Genomic DNA, 20,326 nt, shown 5'->3' on the forward strand with positions numbered 1-20,326 from the left:
GCCTGACGTCCGATTACTTCCAATCTAAACCCACTGTTTCTTGTCCTGTCTTCTGCAACAACTTTGAACGATTTTCTCCCAACTTTTACATGACAGTCCTTCAAATATTTGAAGATAGGTATCAAGACTATATAAGGTATACATTATTCACATTAGCTCCATTTTAATCACAACGGCACATAGCAATTTAAATTCAGCTTAATTCATTTTCAGATGCATTATTGACAAAAGAGACTACAAAGTAAATCCTTGAGATCACAGCAAATGTACCCCATTCATCCTACTACACTGAGGAGGAAAAAACTCAGAGGGCATAAACAGCAACAGCTCCCTCTGGAAAGTTATGTTCAGATTACTATATGGCACGATGACAGCAGAGAGGAAGCACAGCTTTCATTGTATTGCTCTCACTGAGAAATAAACTTAAAATTGGGCAGAAAGCCAGAACATGGACAGAGGAAAGTCTGTATTAAGCATGTTTGAAGAAGCACACTTGCTCCTGCCAGTATAAACGTAGCCATTTTTCTTCCTCAATCCCCCAAAAAAGATAGGACATTCATTGTTCAACTCCAGATTTTATGGAGGCTGTTTAGAAAAGAGAGCCTTGTAAGCAACACTGAACCTAGTTGCAGTCCGCCCCCACAATATTATGTCAAACTGTGAATATATTAGGACTCTGCCGTAATCTATTTCACATCTTTTATACTAAAACTAGCATTTGAGGTTTTACAGAATTCTGCAGTTTGGGTAAAAAACATTTTAAACACAAGTATAGTCTGAGGCACAGGCAGCAGAAAGTAGAGCAGAATCTATAGATATTGTAGATATGTAAGAGGATTCAACAGATAAAGCAAAGGTTTCCAACTCCAAAACAAAAAGCTTGTTTTCCCTTCTAAATTAGAGTGCTATAAATGAGAGATATGGTTTACGTGCCTGCTTCAATTCTACTACTGAAAATAAATGAGATGAGCATGTGCTCAGAGGTATGCTGTTCTCAACTATCCACCTACATAAGCCACAATTTCACACTTGTGTCCACTTAATGGTTGCTAGGGTTCTAGTGGAAAAAGTAGTCTGTAAAGTCTGTCTGTTCCTAGGCTAAAATAGGATAATTCCATTAATTCCAATCTATTGTTTTTCACACAGGCCAAATATTTTTATTCCTATTTTCCTATTCATGTGGGTTGGAATTGGTTTGTCACCTGATTAAAGAAAGTCTAGTCATAAGGGGTTTATAATTCTGAAGCAAAGAGTATCTTGCATAAAAATATTTTGTTCTGAGACCAGAACAAAGCAGCTTCATTTAGAATGTTCCACTGGAACATGAATTTTAAATGCTTTTATGTTGTTTCAGTCATCACATTCTAAGTGGCTTATAAGCAACAACATGCAATATATAACAACATAGTAAACAAAATTATCAACGTAGCAAAAATAAAAGTTATAATTGATAATTACAATATTACAATCATAAGAACATGACACTTTATATAATCAAACAACCAAATGCACCCCAAGCTCACCCATTCTCATCTCAGTCCCCAAATGTGCCTTTAAAAAAGCCTGGTTTTTACTAGCTTACTGAGTGTTAGAAGTGAGGGTACATTCTTACATCTGGCAGAGGATATTTCAGAAGAGGGGAAGATCCTGCAGAGAATGCTCACTTCTGAGTCCCCTCTTGTTACACCCTGCAGGGAGTAAGGACTCTCAGCAAGCAGGCAATGCTTTGGGCAGGCAGATTCTGTTTGGAGCAAGCAATCTCAGAGACAGTCAGACCCCAAGCCAACTTTAAAGATTATCACCAGCATCTTGAACTGCACCTAGAAACAAGCCAGGATCCAATGCAGTTCCTGAAGTATTGGTGTTACATATAGTAACACCAGGTTGCCCCAGTTAAGATTCATGCCATTACATTTTGCAGTACTTATAGTTTCTGAGTGGTCAGAAGCTATGGCAGCCCTACATAAAGCACATTATAGTAGCCCACCCATGAGATGAAATGGGCAATAACGGGAACAACAATTAAGCATATTTTTTGCAGCATGCCCAAGCAGCACAGAATGGAGTCTTAACAAAGAAATAACAGCAATGGATTTACTTTTATACACAAACCCAGAACAATAAAGTAACAGCAAAAATACACTCTTTGGCTATTAATTTATGTACCTGCACAGTGCACACTTTCTGTGTCTGGTCACCTGGCTGCAAAACTCAATGAAATACAAAGCAACATAGTGTTATGCTGTTAAACCTAAAAAATTATTTGAAAGTTATAGGCACAATACAGTACATACTTCTGCATGGGCAACCTATTTGAAAAAGAAAATATGACACATACTTGAACTTTATCTCCCTAGCATACAACTAGCTGAGTACAGTTTTGCAACTGATATGCTGGTTCAGTGCTACAGAGCCACAGGCATTTGATACAATGCTTTGCCAAAGTACTTTGTCCACTGCTGTTATTTTGGCTGGATTCAATGCAATGGGCTAGGTCAGTTACAGTTTGCCTTACCCAGTTTTTTCTTAATGCCCTGCATTGAATTTTCCATCCATGGGGTCATGTTCTCCAAAGTAGCCCGTATGAGTGGCAAACTAAATCCACTCTGCAAACGTGCCTAAACCATCTTAGATGCCATTTTTGGATTTCACTGGCTACTGTTGACTTGTTGCAGCATTGGTGACAGATGGTTTCATTTTACAGAGTCAGTGTGATATCTTATAAGATTTCCAGTTTTTGGATCTCTGGCTATAGAAGTGCCCATGATCTAGTTACTGGTGGCATTGGTGACCGAAACATTCACATTTGGCTGTACATGGTAATGTTAAGTTTCCACCATAAGCATCAGCTGAATGAACCAAAAACTGTGGTGGCAGCACCAATTCAGTGTTTCATTTCAGTTATTGAAGCAACCTTCTTTTCTTCTACTATGGAGCTGAAGAATTTGAATTTGAATTACATACACAGGATAACAGTATTATACAGTGGGGCAAAAAAGTATTTAGTCAGCCACCAATTGTGCAAGTTCTCCCACTTAAAAAGATGAGAGAGGCCTGTAATTTTCATCATAGGTATACCTCATATGAGAGACAAAATGAGAAAACAAATCCAGAAAATCACATTGTCTGATTTTTAAAGAATTTATTTGCAAATCATGGTGGAAAATAAGTATTTGGTCACCTACAAACAAGCAAGATGTCTGGCTCTCACAGACCTGTAACTACTTCTTTAAGAGGCTCCTCTGTCCTCCACTCGTTACCTGTAGTAATGGCACCTGTTTGACCTTGTTATCAGTATAAAAGACACCTGTCCACAACCTCAAACAGTCACACTCCAAACTCTACTATGGCTAAGACCAAAGAGCTGTCGAAGGACATCAGAAACAAAATTGTAGACCTGCACCAGGCTGGGAAGACTGAATCTGCAATAGGCAAGCAGCTTGGTGTGAAGAAATCAACTGTGGGAGCAACAATTAGAAAATGGAAGACATACAAGACCACTGATAATCTCCCTTGATCTGGGGCTCCATGCAAGATCTCACCCCGTGGGGTCAAAATGATCACAAGAACGGTGAGCAAAAATCCCAGAACCACATGGGGGGACCTAGTGAATGACCTGCAGAGATCTGGGACCAAAGTAACAAAGGCTACCATTAGTAACACACTACGCTGCCAGGGACTCAAATCCTGCAGTGCCAGACGTGTCCCCCTGCTTAAGCCAGTACATGTCTGGGCCCGTCTGAAGTTTGCTAGAGAGCATTTGGATGATCCAGAAGAGGATTGGGAGAATGTCATATGGTCAGATGAAACCAAAGTAGAACATTTTAGTCTAAACTCAACTGGTCGTGTTTGGAGGAGAGAGAATGCTGAGTTGCATCCAAAGAACACCATACCTACTGTGAAGCATGGGGGTGGAAACATCATGCTTTGGAGCTGTTTTTCTGCAAAGGGACCAGGACGACTGATCTGTGTAAAGGAAAGAATGAATGGGGCCATGTATCGTGAGATTTTGAGTGAACACCTCCTTCCATCAGCAAGGGCACTGAAGATGAAACGTGGCTGGGTCTTTCAGCATGACAATGATCCCAAACACACTGCCCGGGCAATGAAGGAGTGGCTTTGTAAGAAGCATTTCAAGGTCCTGGAGTGGCCTAGCCAGTCTCCAGATCTCAACCCCATGGAAAACCTTTGGAGGGAGTTGAAAGTCCGTGTTGCCCAGCGACAGCCCCAAAACATCACTGCTCTAGAGGAGATCTGCATGGAGGAATGGGCCAAAATACCAGCAACAGTGTGTGAAAACCTTGTGAAGACTTACAGAAAACGTTTGACCTCTGTCATTGCCAACAAAGGATATATAACAAAGTATTGAGATGAACTTTTGATATTGACCAAATACTTATTTTCCACCATGATCTGCAAATAAATTCTTTAAAAATCAGACAATGTGATTTTCTGGATTTTTTCCCCCATTTTGTCTCTCATAGTTGAGGTATACCTATGATGAAAATTACAGGCCTCTCTCATCTTTTTAAGTGGGAGAACTTGCACAATTGGTGGCTGACTAAATACTTTTTTGCCCCACTGTAGCTCAAGCCCTTAACCCTAACTTCACAGAGCAAAAAAAATATAAGATCAGCATTCAATCTACTTACTGGGCAAATAGTAATGAATTTAATTTATTCTCCTAGTGAAATTCTCTTACCTAAGACTCCCTCCCTTCAGTCAGCTCCAGCCAACAGCAGTAGAAATGGAACTTGTAACTGCTATTTTACTAAAACACTCACCCAACTTGCCATGGCTTGAGGGAATTAGAAAGCACAATCTGACTGTGGCATGTTGGAACACTCAAAACAATTTGGAATAAAATATCCCATTTTGTCATAAGTTGGACATATTTATTTTATTTTGTTGAACAAGTGGTGGAAAATTTGAAATGGCCATTCCCAGTTTGGAACATTCTGCACCCTGCAACACACATAGCTATGAATGTGCAGTATACAACTAGCAGAGGACAGCTACTTTCTTTGTTACTTTGAAAACAACCTCACAGAAGCTGCTAATACTAAATATTATTTTTTTTCTTCTTTCGCTTTCTGTTTAAAGAAAGCCAAATAGCAGAGTGGTTCAGTGATTTCAGGAAAACATTTCCCTAGGCTTTACAGTGGAACCTTGGGTTACGAACGCTTCTGTTAACGAACTTTTCGGGTTACGACCAGCTCTGGCCGCAAAATTTTGCTTCAGTTTGCGAACTCTGCCTCGGGGTACGAACAGGATACGTGGCCATTTTCCCTGCTGACACGCAGTCGCGGCTTCCTGTGGGCGAGATCGCGGTAGCAAGGAGACGTTCGGTGAGGCTTGTGGTGTGTTTCTTAGCGTTCTGTGAAGGGTTTTGGTGTGCTTGTTAGCATGGCTCCAAAGAAGGTGCACTGGGAAAATTTGCTTCGGGTTGCGACCAATTCGGGTCGCGACCAGAGTCACGGAGCGAATTAAGTTCGTAACCTGAGGTACCACTGTATATGAATTTCTGAAAATTCACCACACCTAATTGTGGTTTTCTACTCTATTTCTTAAACTGGTCTTCCACTTTTTAATAATTATTTCACTATGTTTTCATTTCTGGAGCAGATCAGTATGTATATACTACTCATGCTTCACTTACTGAAATTAAAATGTGCTATATATATGTAATAGTGATATAAACAGAAAGCCTCTCCTAATATTAAATTTAAACATATATATCATCCTAAACTAGATTACAGTATCAAGAAGTTTACTTAGGGAACCAACTAACAATATTTATTGCCAAGTGAAATACTCTTACCAAGGAGCCTTTATTACCTGTAATATACCATAGAACTATGCAGTGCTTCCAAGACAATCTCCAAATGCTATTTCAGAGTACTTGAAACATGGGCTTAGCACCATCTAAACACTTGTTCATCTATTTACATGATTGCCCAGAGTTAGCTATACTTTCATGCTACATATTTCTGCTTACACTTATACATAACTACTCTTCATTTAAAAGTTCTAACTGTAACTTGTTCTCAGTATTTCTCTTCAATAATAAGGCTAACTCTCACAAAACTTTCTGGTCCCTACTGCTATGACTAAAATTTCCTTTGCTGTACTTCCTTATACTTGGTTCTTCATTACTTTCCAAAGCATATTTAAAGATGTGCATCTTGTTGCTGTTCTTCCTTCTGTGGTCACCACTCTGCTTTATCTCAGATGTTCCTCACTCTGGAAACTTCTCTCCAAGTTTTTCCACAGGATTATTGCTCAGGAACTATTCTTGAATCTTTGTTTTTAGCGAATCCACAAACTCTCTTTGCTATTCTGTCACAAATATATTACCCAAACTTGCCAGTATTTATCTCTGGCAAAGGACATGTTATGTTGATGTTACTATCACATAACATATTATTGCCATTAATTTCACATTTACCAACAACAACAAATTACTGACACAGTTCATTACAGAGATTTGGAAAACTCAAAATGCACTACACAGCATTAAGAATGCTCTAGGTGCATTCTTTAGTCAGCTTCTTTCTTCATGTCACTTATCTCCAAAGGGAGTTTAAGATCTCATCCAAGATCCATCCATCCATAGTTCCTTACAAAATACTTCTGACCTACACATCTCTAGAATTATGAGGGCAAAGCTCTGAAAAGCATACTTACGCATTACAATATGGCTTCTTCTCATAGCCCTTGTAGTTTTTCATGTTGAGGGTCATCTTGCAGACTTCACAATGGAAACATGCTTTATGCCAGTACTAGGGGAATATAAGAAACAAGCATTAGTTCACTACAATACATTGCTGGTGGGTTAAATTCTCCAAGCTAAAGAATTTATATCCAAAGGCAACAATCATTCATGTTTCTAGTAGGTATATTTAAGGGAGTTCTAGCACAGAACTACTGGAATAATCATACAGTCATACATTCCTGAAGGACTTTTTAGACAGATGCTCGCTGTAAGAACTTTTTGTTGCTCAAATGTAAGCACAAACCAAACAAGACCAGGACAAACATTTATTTATATTTAGTTAGTGAAAAAAGTAGTACATTCTTAAAATAACTAGCTTGTAACTACTAAACTTCTTAACTCTAACAGAGTTGTATTATACTGGAATACAGAAACTTAAGTATTTACCATCTGACTGAAGGTCCATCCCCAAACCTCCCAAAGAGGAAGTTAATTTAAGTGATCTTTTTACAGAAATACTGTCCTGATATTCTGAGGAAACCAAGTTTCCCATCTGGTTTGAAAGATAGCTAGCTGGTCATGCAAGACTAAGAGCAGGCTTAATTCACACCAGCATCTCTGAGTGGAAGATTTTATGTCTTCTAACTAAGAACAGAAATTTCTGAACTGAGAATAGGTAGCACTGGATTGTCACCTGCAACTATTCTGACAGTGGAAAGAACATATATTCACAGACACAAGATGAACTGGAGAGCTCATGTAGGAAACTAATATTTTTTTGCTTAACTGCCTAACTTGAAATTATATTAAACCATAACATGAAAGCTAAGCATCTCAGTCACCTCTTTGGTCTTCAATGCTATGAAAATCCCAGAGTTTGTTTTCAGAAACTCTGAGAGGAGGACAGAAATATGAGGGATATTATGGGAGACATTGCACATGCAGTAAAGCAACAGAATAATACAAGACAAGAGTAAGATTATATGATTTTGAAAAATGTACAACTTCCTCAGCTTTCTGCAACAATTTTACAGAAGATAGCTATGAGTTATCCAGAAGATAAATAGTTCAAAAATGGTACTAAATAAGATGCCCATAGAACAAAGTACTAGATTTGGAAGAGGGTATTTAGGATAGCCCTTTCTGTTCATTCCCCATCCCCGTATCCACATCAAACCATTAGAGCATCTTTTCAGAATTAGGACAAAGAAGGTGGCAAATGAGAAATATCCAAGGTGGTAAGTACTTTAGACCACTTACTGATGTACTTTATATAGCATTATCCAGTAATAATGTAGAATTAATTGGTTTCCATTTCTTTTCAAGTGTTCCCTTAGATGTCAAAATGGGTTGAGTGTATCTATTTATTACATATAGTTTGTGGTCTTCATTTTTTTTGATAATCCAGTACTGGAGGTGGGGAGGGGAATTGGAGTAGAATCGCAAGTATAAAATTACTCATTAAAATCTTCATAAAGATTCTGTTTGTTGGACTGCCTACATACTCTAACTTTGCTTTTGTGTAGGTTAAAAGTAACACATTTTATTCTTTCAGAATTCTACAAAAACTACCAGATAACATGTGAAATTATTTATGTTAATTTAATTAACATAATTTATGAAATTAAATTATAATTAATTTATGAAAATCCAAGTTTCTTGAGGAGTACATGCATCCAGATGGACCTCTTTATTGACAGATTCCATCTAATAACTTAGTTTCTTTCAAGTACAAAACAGCTTTCGAAACAAGACTACCAAGCAGCAATTGTTACACTACTATTTAATGATCAAGAATAATAGCTAGATTTGCTACTCTTCTGAACACCCACAATCAGTGATAATTGCAAAGTATCCTGGAGCCACCTAATAATGTGGGAATTCACCACACCCAATTTTTAAATACAGCCACAACCCAGACGACAAGAGCATGTAATGACTCATCAGTATTAGAAGAGAAGAAGTCTGCCTCATTTTATTGCCCAGAGCAACAGATTTGCACCCTCATATGTGGCTGAAAGCCAATTCCTCATGCAGTAGTTCATTTTTATATTTTTTAGCTTTCACTAAACCTTTGACACAACTAAAATCAAGACCTCTTTAATGTATAACCATACATAACTACAAGTTTTCAGTCACGAAACAAATGCAGGGCTGCTGAAAGTCTGAAATAGCTCTTCAAAACTAGAGCCTTCCTACCTCCATGATGTACACAATTTAGAGAGTTTGCAAATTTCATCTCAACCATACACTGCTAATTTGAATACTGTCATCAGGCAAGAAGTGATTCATCCTTGTTAATACAGGTGAAACTCGAAAAATTAGAATATTGTGCAAATGTTCATTTATGTCAGTATGGCAACTCTAAAGGTGAAACCAATATATGAGATAGATGCATTACATGCAAAGCGAGATATGTCAAGCCTTACTTTGGTATAATTGTGATGATTATGGCGTACAGCTTATGAAAACCCCAAATTCACAATCTCAGAAAATTAGAATAGTGTGAAAAGGTTCAATATTCTAGGCTCAAAGTGTCCCACTCTAATCAGCTAATGAATCCATAACACCTGCAAAGGGTTCCTGAGCCTTTAAATGGTCTCTCAGGCTGGTTCAGTAGGAATCACAAGCATGGGAAAGACTGCTGACCTGACAGTTGTGCAGAAAACCATCACTGACACCCTCCATAAGGAGGGGAAGCCCCAAAGGGTAATTGCAAAAGAAGTTGGATGTTCCCAAAGTGCTGTATCAAAGCACATCAATAGAAGGTTATGTGGAAGGGAAAAGTGTGGTAGAAAAAGGTGCACAAGCAGCAGGGATGACCGCAGCCTGGAGAGGATTGTCAGGAAAAGGCCATTCAAAAGTGTTGGGGACTTTCACAAGGAGTGGACTGAGGCTGGAGTTAGTGCATCAAGAGCCACCACACACAGACGGATCCTGGACATGGGCTTCAAATGTCGTATTCCTCTTGTCAAGACGCTTCTGAACAACAAACAACGTCAGAAGCATCTTACCTGGGCTACAGAAAAAAAGAACTGGTCTGTTGCCCAGTGGTCCAAAGTCCTCTTTTCTGATGAGAGCAACTTTTGTATCTCATTTGGGAACCAAGGACCCAGAGTCTGGAGAAAGAATGGAGAGGCACACAATGCACGATGCTTGAAGTCCAGTGTGAAGTTTCCACAGTCTGTGTTGATTTGGGGAGCCATGTCATCTGCTGGTGTTGGTCCACTGTGTTTCATTAAGTCCAGGGTCAATGTAGCCGTCTACCAGGAGATTTTGGAGCACTCCATGCTTCCTTCCGCAGACGAGCTTTATGGGGATACTGACTTCATTTTCCAGCAGGACCTGGCACCTGCCCACACTGCCAAAAGTACCAAAACCTGGTTCAGTGACCATGGGATTACTGTGCTTGATTGGCCAGCAAACTCGCCTGACCTGAACCCCATAGAGAATCTATGGGGCATTGGCAAGAGAAAGATGAGGGACATGAGACCGAACAATGCAGCGGAGCTGAAGGCCGCTATTGAAGCATCCTGGTCTTCCATAACACCTCAGCAGTGCCACAGGCTGATAGCATCCATGCCACACTGCATTGCGGCAGTCATTGCTGCAAAAGGGGCCCAAACCAAGTACTAAGTACATATGCATGCTTATACTTTGCAGAGGTCCAATATTGTTCTATTTCCAATCCTTGTGTTATTGATGTCATGTAATATTCTAATTTTCTGAGATTGTGAATTTGGGGTTTTCATAAGCTGTACGCCATAATCATCACAATTATACCAAAGTAAGGCTTGACATATCTCGCTTTGGATGTAATGCGTCTATCTCATATATTGGTTTCCCCTTTTGAGTTGCCTTACTGACATAAATGAACATTTGCACGATATTCTAATTTTTCGAGTTTCACCTGTATGTAGCAAAATATTGTAATTACCAGTAAAATAGGGCAAAGATATTTTTCATACAGCAATCTTCCCAACCTAAAAAGTAGCATAATGTAGGCCAAGTACACACCAACATTTGCTTCAAATTGATAACCATATTTCAAGTTCCCAATATTTTAAAAACCTTCCACTGTTTTAAAAGCAGTTAAGATGAAGTGGGACCAAGGATATATACTTTTTTACATAATACAGTGAATCATAAGCAAACTGGACTTTTACACATAGTAAGTTAAAATGTGGTTGGCTAATTTGCAGCCCAGTATGCAATGAAAACCCAGTTTTAGAGATGAGAGGGAACATCCTTGCATACCTTTGTAAATCAATACAGATGCTAGGCACAACAATATATCCAAGTGCTGTATTCAATATTGTTTCATGTGAACAAAACTCACATAGTAGTTCTATAGAACAATACTTATCCTGTAACATAATTAAATAGCCAGTGTGGCTTAACAAATTGCATATAGGAATTTGAAAATTAAAAAAACAAGTACTCAAATTCAGCTACTGTATTCACTCAGTAAAACTTTCTCAATTTCATTTCCCATATATACAAGATGGGAATAGCATAAACACTTGACACATGGTATAGACCAGTGCTTCCCAAACTTAGGTAAATTACCATAATTGGGTAAAAGTAGTTTTTCTTTGGGTAATGACACACAAACCCATTACCCATCACAATACGAATATCTAAACTGACTTAAAGTTTGCCACCTGTACTAAAATATATTCGAAAATCTCCCAAAGTATTCCTATTAAGATGAAAATCGATGAAATTATCAATGGTAATTTGTTGAAATGAGATAAAGATCATTCAATGATATAATTTTTATAATACAGATAGTCCTCGAGTTACGACCATTTTTTGGGTAATGAAGGAAAAAGTTTGGGAAGCACTGGTATAGACTGTCGCAACTATTTATTCAAGCAGTTTCTTGTGTCTGAACAAAAATGCAGGAGCTATCAGATGCCATTTTATAACTTTCAATGCAGATAAATTTGAGACATTCAGAAATTGCTTCAGTATGGAGCTTTAATAAAAAATGCAACTTACCAGGAAATGCAACTTACATGAGCCACTATTTGGAAAACTGGCAGAACAATGGTCCATATATCAAAGAAACCTATTAAATTACAAAGAATCTCAACTAACACTACCTGTTAGGGAATCCATATAGTTACTAGAGAGCTTTCGGGTATAGTTCAAAGTGCTGGTTGTCATCTATAAAGCCCTACATGGCATAGAGAGCCAGTATGATATAGTGGTTAAAGTGCTGACCTAAAAACCACAAGACTGTGAGTTCAAGGCCTCCCTTAGGCATGAAAGCCAGCTGGATGACTTTGGGCCAGTCACTCTCTCTCAGGATTTCCCAATCCACCTCAGAGTGTTGTTGTGGGGAAAATAGGCAGGAGTATTAGGTATGTTTGCCAGCTTGAGTTATATATAAAAAAGGCAGGACAAAATTATTATAAAAACAACACTCAAATATTTGGGGGAACCTTCTTTTTCTCCAATTCTTTCTGCCCATCCTGTAAGATGACAGGGTTGGCATGCTTGGTCCCATCTATTAAGCAGTGTTATATCTTATAGGACCAAGGAAGGGTGTCTTCTCTATTGCAGCATCTGCCTTTTGGAAAGGTATTGCTCCCAAAGCCCTGATCCTATTGTCATTCAAAAGAACCCTAAAGACCTGGCTCTTTCCCCAGACTGTGTGCTGGGGGAGATATGACCCTGCTGTGGAAGATATATGTCCATGGTGTAAATGTTGATAAATTTCTGTCCCCCTGGCATTATCATATTTTATTTGCTTTAATACATTAATGTATTGTTTTTCTGTTTTTAATCCTTGCAAGCCACCCATAATTATTGAAGGGTGAACACTCCTAACAATTTAAATGTTAAATAAATATTATATGAAAGTGAACCTTTAATTTCAATCTCTATCCTACTGCTTTTAAATCAAATATAGTTTGGACTTTGGGGGCTGACCAAGCGTGTTTTTGTGTCATAGTTTTTGCATTCTCTTAAAACCAACACAGACCTTTAAAAAACAGTGATTCCAAACATAATGCTCGGGTTGAATCCCACAAATCTATTAGCATATGGCAAATTCACACATAAGATTTAATATGTGTTTCTATTATAAATAGAAAAAATATTACTGCACAGTGCAGTGGAAAAACTTCATTTGTGAAACTGACAAAAATCCCTTCCTCCTCTTAGTTACCGCTAAATTTCTTCCACAAAATACAGATCCACTTCTAATTACCAGTTTGTACTAGAACAACTTGTGAATGTAAGCTGTTTAAGGGAGCTCTACTGCAAAAGTGGTGAGCCTGTGGTCTTCCAGGTTCTTCTAGATTACAACTTCCAGTAGTTGTACCGTCCCCAATCTGACATACTGGGAGTATTCAACTGGGGGGGTGGTCAGGACAAGTTCCCTACCACTACTCTACTATCTTTACATCAGAAAATCTAACAGAAACCTCATTAAGATTTAGTTCCATCACTGTTTCAGAAGTATCTAATTAGTAGCTGCAGCTTATGACAGAGTTATCTCCTCCCCTTAATAAAGGCACAGTATATAGGGAAACAAAGTTGCCACATCATCTACAAATCTAAAAAGTCTAAACCTTTTTAAAGCCAGTATGTGATAGGATAAGCAAGGCATATAAGGCCCAGTAGTTATAAACATGATACATAGCATAGCCCCTACAGTACTTGACTCAGTTTCTCTCTTTTAAACGCAAAAACAGGAAGTCAATCTTTTAAAGATGTATTCTTATAAACTCTAAGACACTACAGAACAATCAGTCCGAAAGGAGGTGGCAAGGGAACAGAATCTAATGTAAAGCAGATGATGGCTGATTTGTTCATCTTCATTTTAGCTGTTGATACACAAAGCTGTTTTGTAACTATGTGGAAAAAAGTGGTAGAAAGCTTCTGTGACAGTGGCTTCATTTAAAGCCACTTTTAAAACACTCAAGAAAACAATCTAGAAGTCATGAATTTGCTTAAACAAGCAGCTGACAACGTGGCTCAATTGCCTGTATTTTGACCTAAATCAAAACTGGAATGCCTCCAAATTCAGCTGTTCTATACAGCTTTTGGTTCATTTCTGTTTGCTGGAAATTATTTGAGGAAAGCATATTGTAACCTGTCTCTTAAAAAAAAAAAAAGCTGGACAGATGATTTGGTAAAAATACTATAAAAAACAGGTAGTTACTTTCTATGCAATATATCAGTACATTAAGAAAAATTAAAAAGAAACAGAATAAAGCTATTTCTGAGCCTTAGTTTTGGCTGTCTGCATCATTTATTTTATTGAACTTACACTGCTGCAAAAAGAAAAACTGAGAAGCCTTTACCTTATAGATGCTACATTTATAACCACTATTCAAAGGCCAGAAGTGCTAAGTACATAACAGTAGCTTGCCCTGTTAAAAGCACACATTGATACTGCTTTCTTTCATTTGTTCCCTAAATCCAGTCTTTATTCAATATATGCCAATTCCAACTGCTGTCAACTTAATCCATAATTTTGAGAAACTGAACAGATAAATCTTACTTTTCTTTACCACCCCATTCTCCCTAAACTACAGTTCCAACAACACAACTGTTGAATATATTTCATACTTTCTATCCACGTCCACAGCCAGTAGAGCACACCTGTCGCTAGAGATCAGTAGGTTTCTCAAATCCTCTACTTACTTTCTCCTAGAAGGTTCCAAAATCGCTTTCCTTTCTGTCTAACCCACGACAGACAGCTGCCCCCTCTACCTACTCTCCTCCGAAGTATGAAGCTTTCAGCTTGTCTTCACCCCCCGTTCTACAGGTGATATCCCACACTTGATATTTCACCCAGAACCTTTAAGTTGCTTTTTAAGTTGCAATAATGGCCCTGTAGGGGCATTCGCAAAAACCGCATATAATTCACTCTCAACCAGGAAACCCGCCACTCCACACCCAGAGAGCCTGCTTCAGCTCCACGCCTAGCAAGCGCTCGGCCGACCGTCCCCTCCTTCTCCCCGCCCGCCTTTTGTTCAGGCCACCTTGTACCTTACCCTCCCACGCCCAGCTCCTTCAACCCCTCCCCTCCGGCCACTCTCTGAAGTGCCCCTTTTGTGCTTTCCGCACGCTTCCCTTGCTCAGCCCGGCCTACTCTCCCCTTCCGGCGATCCCCCACTTCGGGGCCTGCCGGCCTCCCTTCCCTCCGATTGGCCCCTCTTCCCTTCTACACACACACACACACACACACACACACACACACACACACACGCACGCCCCGCACCGGCCATCCCGCCCTTGACATCTCTGCCCGCTCCACCCCAAACGTCCTCCACGATCACCCTCCCCCTCAACCCCTCCCCGGGCAACCAGCAGCACCCGTCTGCCTCCGTCCGTCTCCGCGCTGCCAGCTGCCGCTGCTCCGCGCCCCCTCCTCGGCTTCGAGACCTCCCCTTCAGTTCCTCCCAGGCATCCCCTCAAGGAGCACCCGCCCCACCCGTTCAGCGCCTTCTCCTCGCGACACCCACCTTGTCGAGGCAGTTCACCTTCTCCGTTGGGTAGACGATCTTGCCGCAGCGGGCGCAGCTGGGATTCATGGCGACCGAAGCGAGCTGGGGAGGGAAGGGTCTATGTGTATGTGTGTGAGGGGAAGAGGAAAAAGAATGCTGCTGCTGCTGCCGCCACCCCTGCCTCGAAAACTGAGCCCTCAGGAAGGTTCTGCAAAGCCAGCAACGGAAGGAGAGGAGGCGAGCAAGCAGGAAGCCGCCCCGGCAATGGCTGGTGGCAACTGAGGAGGGAAGGGGCGCGGCGAGCCACTCTCTTTCGCGCGCGCGCCTCTGCCTTCTTCCTCGTCAGCGCGAGCGGTCGACCGCGCGCGCACACACAAAAGGGGCGAGGAGGAAGTCGAAGACGCCAGACGGGCCAGCGGGGCGGGGGATGCGCGCGCACGTACGAGAGAGAGAGCGCCCCTGAAGCAATGATAAAAAGGGAGGGAATCTGGAGCGCGCGCGCAGGGGTGTGCGCAGGGGTGGGGGGGGAGTGAGACAGTGAACTCAAAAAGCAGGCTGAGGACTGTGGCCAGGGCGGTGGGCACACGCGATCTCCCTCTGGGTGTTTCCTCCTAGGGCTGACCTTTCGAACTACAGTCCCCATCCTACCCAGCTAGCTCGGCCAAGTTAAGGACAGCCAAGCTTAGAAAAATCTTTCTTGCTTCTACCTGGAAGCGGGAAAAGTCGCTTGAACTTTGCCTCGGAGTAGATTAGAGCTACTGTACTTCAGCAGTCTTCCCAACCTAGCCCTCTCCAGATATATTGCACTCTGCCTCCCATTACTCCCAGATTGCACACCCAATGGCTAAGAAGTATGGGAGTTGTTTAGAGGGAGAGCTCCTAACAGAGTTTAAAGCTGCCTCCTATGTATGCTAAAGTTAGGGTATAGAAACGAAATAGGAAGCAGTATAAACAGCACCAAACCAAAAACCACAGAGGTAGCTGTTTCCTGGTTGCTACAACAATGCTTTGCAATAGCTATCCCTCCTCCTCCTAAGAAAATGTCACTTTTTCTCCTGCATGTCAGTACTTCCCTATGTTTTTGAAAATCTTGTGACAGTCATTTGACAGTAGAAAGGTAGGAACAAAACTTGCTTCACCTAAAATTTACCTTTTTTTAAGGCATAGGAGTGACCACATTTATTGTCTACCAATTATGGAGCTTTCTGAAGACACAAACTACCCCAAACCAAAGCCTAATGTTACATCTTTTTAATGCCAAAGCAAGCTATTCCACTTAAATAATCAGTTTTGTCTATTCTGATTCCCAGAATCTAAGGCTAAGTTCATTTTTAAGCAAGATCCTTTAACCTGAGATTCCTAAACCCAGCACTCTCCAGATACAGTGTATTATCAATAAAAGATAATATATGAAGCTCAGGGTTGAACTGTGGAGTCCTTGGTGCTCTCTGAGCTTGGTTGTTTGATTGCAGACGTTTCATTACCCAACTAGGTAACATTGCCAGTGCTAGTGAGTGTGGGGTTTGCTCCCTATTTATATACAGTAGCTTGCCCTGCCAATGTTGGTGGGGGTGTGGTTTTCTCCTTGGTAGTTCCTTGATTAGGGTATTGTTTTCTGTTTGATTGTTTGTCTGGTGTAATCCCTGCTTATCTGCGTATAGGCCTCTCTAGGATGTGTTCTGGTCTTTTTGTTTCCTTTTTAGCTTTCTTATTGTCTCTTTTGAATGGTGTGTAAATGTGCTTTATCTCTATGTGTCTGTTGATGGCTGAAGGAGAAAACCATGCCCCCACTAACACTGGTAGGGCAAATTACTGCATATAAACAGGGAGCAAACTCCACACTCACTAGAACTGATGATGTTACCTAGTCAGGTAATGAAATGTCTACAATCAAACAGCGAAGCTCAGAGAGCACCAAGGACTCCAGAGTGTACTATAACACCAATATTCCTCTACCAGCATGGCAAATTGTTGGAATTATAGGAAGAGTTGAAGAAAGCACTTTTATCTAGAACTGATAAGGACTGAATAGAGTCCTTAATATTTTAATATATGCAAATATGTATTCTATTGTTCTGTGTTTCTCAAACTTTTTTTCTGGTCAAATATTCCCCAAACAAGAGCAATATACTAGCTCTCCCTTTTCCTTATAGGTCTCCAAAATCTCTTCCACTTCATCCCATTTACCTCTCTGGAGAATGTTATCTAAATAAAATATCATTTTACCAATTGTAACAAATAACATTACTTGAAAAGAGACAGAAGTATTGACTTTCCAAAATGCTTATTCTTAATCCACATCATATGAAGCCATAAATGGGATTTGTTTGGTTTTGATTTAGTGTGGGACTGGACATTGGTGTTTAAACTAGTTTATAGCTTATGGTATGAGCTCAGCTAATTTGGCTTCTCAATCTATGCTTAAAACACAGGGTTTAGTATGATGTATGAACTGGCCATTATTTCCTGCATGTTGTATGTCACCTCTTCACTTCATTTTCCTAGCTATAACAACCCAACTGCTTTCTTTAATTTTCTTTTTTTTCTTTTTAAAAAGAAAGAAGAAAAAAAGAAGCAGGTTCCTAGAGTGAATTACGGAACTTGGGGTAGAGTGGGGTCCTGATTTAAAATAACTGTAACAAAAGTAGGCCTCAATCCCACTCATATTTTTTTTTATTAATAACAATAACTGTGCCCTGGATACAGACTTTCAAAATTTCTGTTAAGAAGTGAATTGTGTAAAATATAGCATACATCCATGTGAGTCTCTAACGCTAGATTAGCAGCTGAAATCCTCATCTCCCCCACAAAGATAATCAGTTGAAAAATATCAATGATATTCTTGTAACCTGTATCTTGACCACTAAAAAGGCCAGTTCCTTTTTTTAATACTGACCCTTCAACCCTTTCATGTGTCACATTATCTTACTCCAAGTCATCGGTCCAATCTTCCTAGGACAAATATATTCATTTCAGAACTGCCAACCTTCTAAGAAAAAAAGTACAGAAATATTTCAACCAGTCCCTCTGGAAATGTAAAATAGAGGAAGAAAGATTACTAATTCACACATAGCTGGAAGAAAATCCAAAACTAATTGAGTCTTGCTCACGCTATTTATTGGGCACATATAAAATGTATGTGTGAAGATTGTTTCTGTCCCAGTTATAGCACTGAAATGTGGGATGTGGTTGAAGATGCTGTGCTATTTTGGAGGCCGCTGTTTCCTTTCTCAGCTGTCACTTCTCATCTAAAAATGAAAATCCTTAGTTAACTATTTTCTGTCTCTCCAGACATACCTGACCTGTAAAAATAGACAACTTTTTTCTCCCTCATGTGTTTCTCTCTTTTCTTTCAGTATGGGAACATCACTGCAGCCCATCCCCACCCCAAATGTTCTCTGATAAACGTTCTCTACAACTTGGCTTGGTTATGTTTGACCAGCTTTTCATTATTCTCTTATAGGGGGATTGAGTCTGAATAAGCCATCTTATATGTTATAACAACTTGTGAAACAAAGGAAATATTGTGTGCATGACAAATCATATCTGCCTGATATATCAATGATTCTGAAACGCTAAAGGAGTCCTAATTTTACAATGCAAATCTCCATACCACTTCAGTATTTCTTGATATGAAAGCACAGATGCTTGGAGTCACAAGTAGAAGGAAAAAGATAATGAAGATTCTCTAATCAGTCATTGTGGACTGAATCCAATTTGTTTTTAAAGCAACGTAAGAGCAATCCAACACTTTCCCATTAATAAAACAACCAAGGCCATCAACAAATGATGGACATTAGCACCCTCTGGTGCTGTATTTTAGTAACATGAAAATAAATCCACTAATGCTTCTTGTTTGTACTTTGAGTAGCATCATGGTATTTTGATGCTCTAAACTTGGGATAGACAACCTAATGTCCTTGAGCCTAATGCACTCCCTTAAGCCCTCCCTTTTTTTGCAGTGTCCTCTTACATACAAGTAGTCCTCGCTTAATGACCATTCGTTCAGCAACTATTCAAAATTACAACAGCACTGAAAAAATGGACTTATGACCCGTGCCCGAGGATACAGCCATTGCAGTGCCCCCGCGGTCACGTGATCAAAATTCAGGCACTTGGCAGCCCACCCACACTTACGACAGCAGAGGCACTGCAAGTCCCCCACCCACCTATCTCCCCCCCATCTGTGCCTTCTGGCTGCTCTACACAGTGGCACTCGTCGACAGCAGTGCTAGGGCTGCGGCTGAAGTAGAGGCCCAAGGCCTTCAGCAAACTCAGCCAGCTACCACCACACCCAGGCCTCAACTTCAGCCCAATCGCTGCCACTGCCACTGAGAAATGCCACCTCATGCCCCACACTGCTGGCCTTCGCCGCCTTGCACCATTCTCCTAGTCATGCCTCTTGTTCCTTCCCCAAGTCAGCGCCTTTTGTTCCTAGTGCAAGCCAGCATCCCATTGTCATGATCCTTCGGAAACCTTCGCAATTTGGAGAAGGAATAGTGCATGTCCCATTCTCGCGAGACCTGGGGAAGACCAGGCGGCTTCCGAAGGATCACGAGAATGTGATGCTGGCTTGCAGAAGTATGGGATGTGCAGCTTGCAGAAGGAATGAGTGGCGCCAGCTTGGAGAAGGAACGAGAGGGGCAGTTTGAAGAATGGTGTGAGGTGGCAAAGGCCAGCAGTGTGGGGCTTGAGACAGCATTTCTCAGTGGCAGTGGCAGTGCTGGGGCAGAAGTAGAGGCCTGGAAGTGGTGGCAGCTGGCTGAGACTGCTGAAGGCCTCGGGCCTCTACTTCAGCCCCAGCACTGCTGTCGACGAGTGCCACTGTGCAGAGTGGCCAAAAGGGCTTAGATGCGGGGGGGAGGAGATAGACAGATGAGGGGAACTGCAGCGCCCCTGCAGTCATAAGTGCTGCTGGGTCAGGCTGGGGTGGCTGAGACTTCCAGGGGCAGCTGTGGCTTTGCTCTGCACTGCAGCAACCCCAACTTTTGTGTGGCCTGTGCCGGGCCTCCCCCACCCCCAAGGCACACCTACGTTCCTTACCTGGGACTCCGCTTAATGACCCACAATTCTCGTTTAACAGCAGCAGCTGGGAGTGCCAGGATTGTGATCACTAAGCGAACTGGTCACGTGATGATTCACT

General features: G+C 40.8%; 1 protein-coding gene across 2 annotated transcripts in view; it reads right to left on the bottom strand.

Moving 5' to 3' along the window:
* The window catches only part of LASP1 (LIM and SH3 protein 1), a 55,515-nt gene that overhangs the window by 29,344 nt on the left and 5,845 nt on the right, over window positions 1–20,326 (bottom strand). The window contains exons 1-2 of one of the 2 annotated variants that reach the window (XM_007424128.4): window positions 15,202–15,524; window positions 6,688–6,782 (exon numbers count right to left, since the gene is read on the bottom strand). In XM_007424128.4, coding sequence (XP_007424190.1) covers window positions 6,688–6,782; window positions 15,202–15,270 — 164 coding nt within the window. In that variant the 5' untranslated portion in view covers window positions 15,271–15,524. Of the gene's footprint in view, window positions 1–6,687; window positions 6,783–15,201; window positions 15,525–20,326 lie in introns of those variants that run through there. The other variant, XM_088143532.1, reaches the window with a different exon arrangement.

This window comes from Python bivittatus, unplaced genomic scaffold, assembly GCF_059951505.1.
Source record: "Python bivittatus isolate LINGU-HERP-01145 unplaced genomic scaffold, Pbiv_v1 ctg000410_np1212, whole genome shotgun sequence".
NCBI classification, from domain to species: domain Eukaryota; kingdom Metazoa; phylum Chordata; class Lepidosauria; order Squamata; family Pythonidae; genus Python; species Python bivittatus.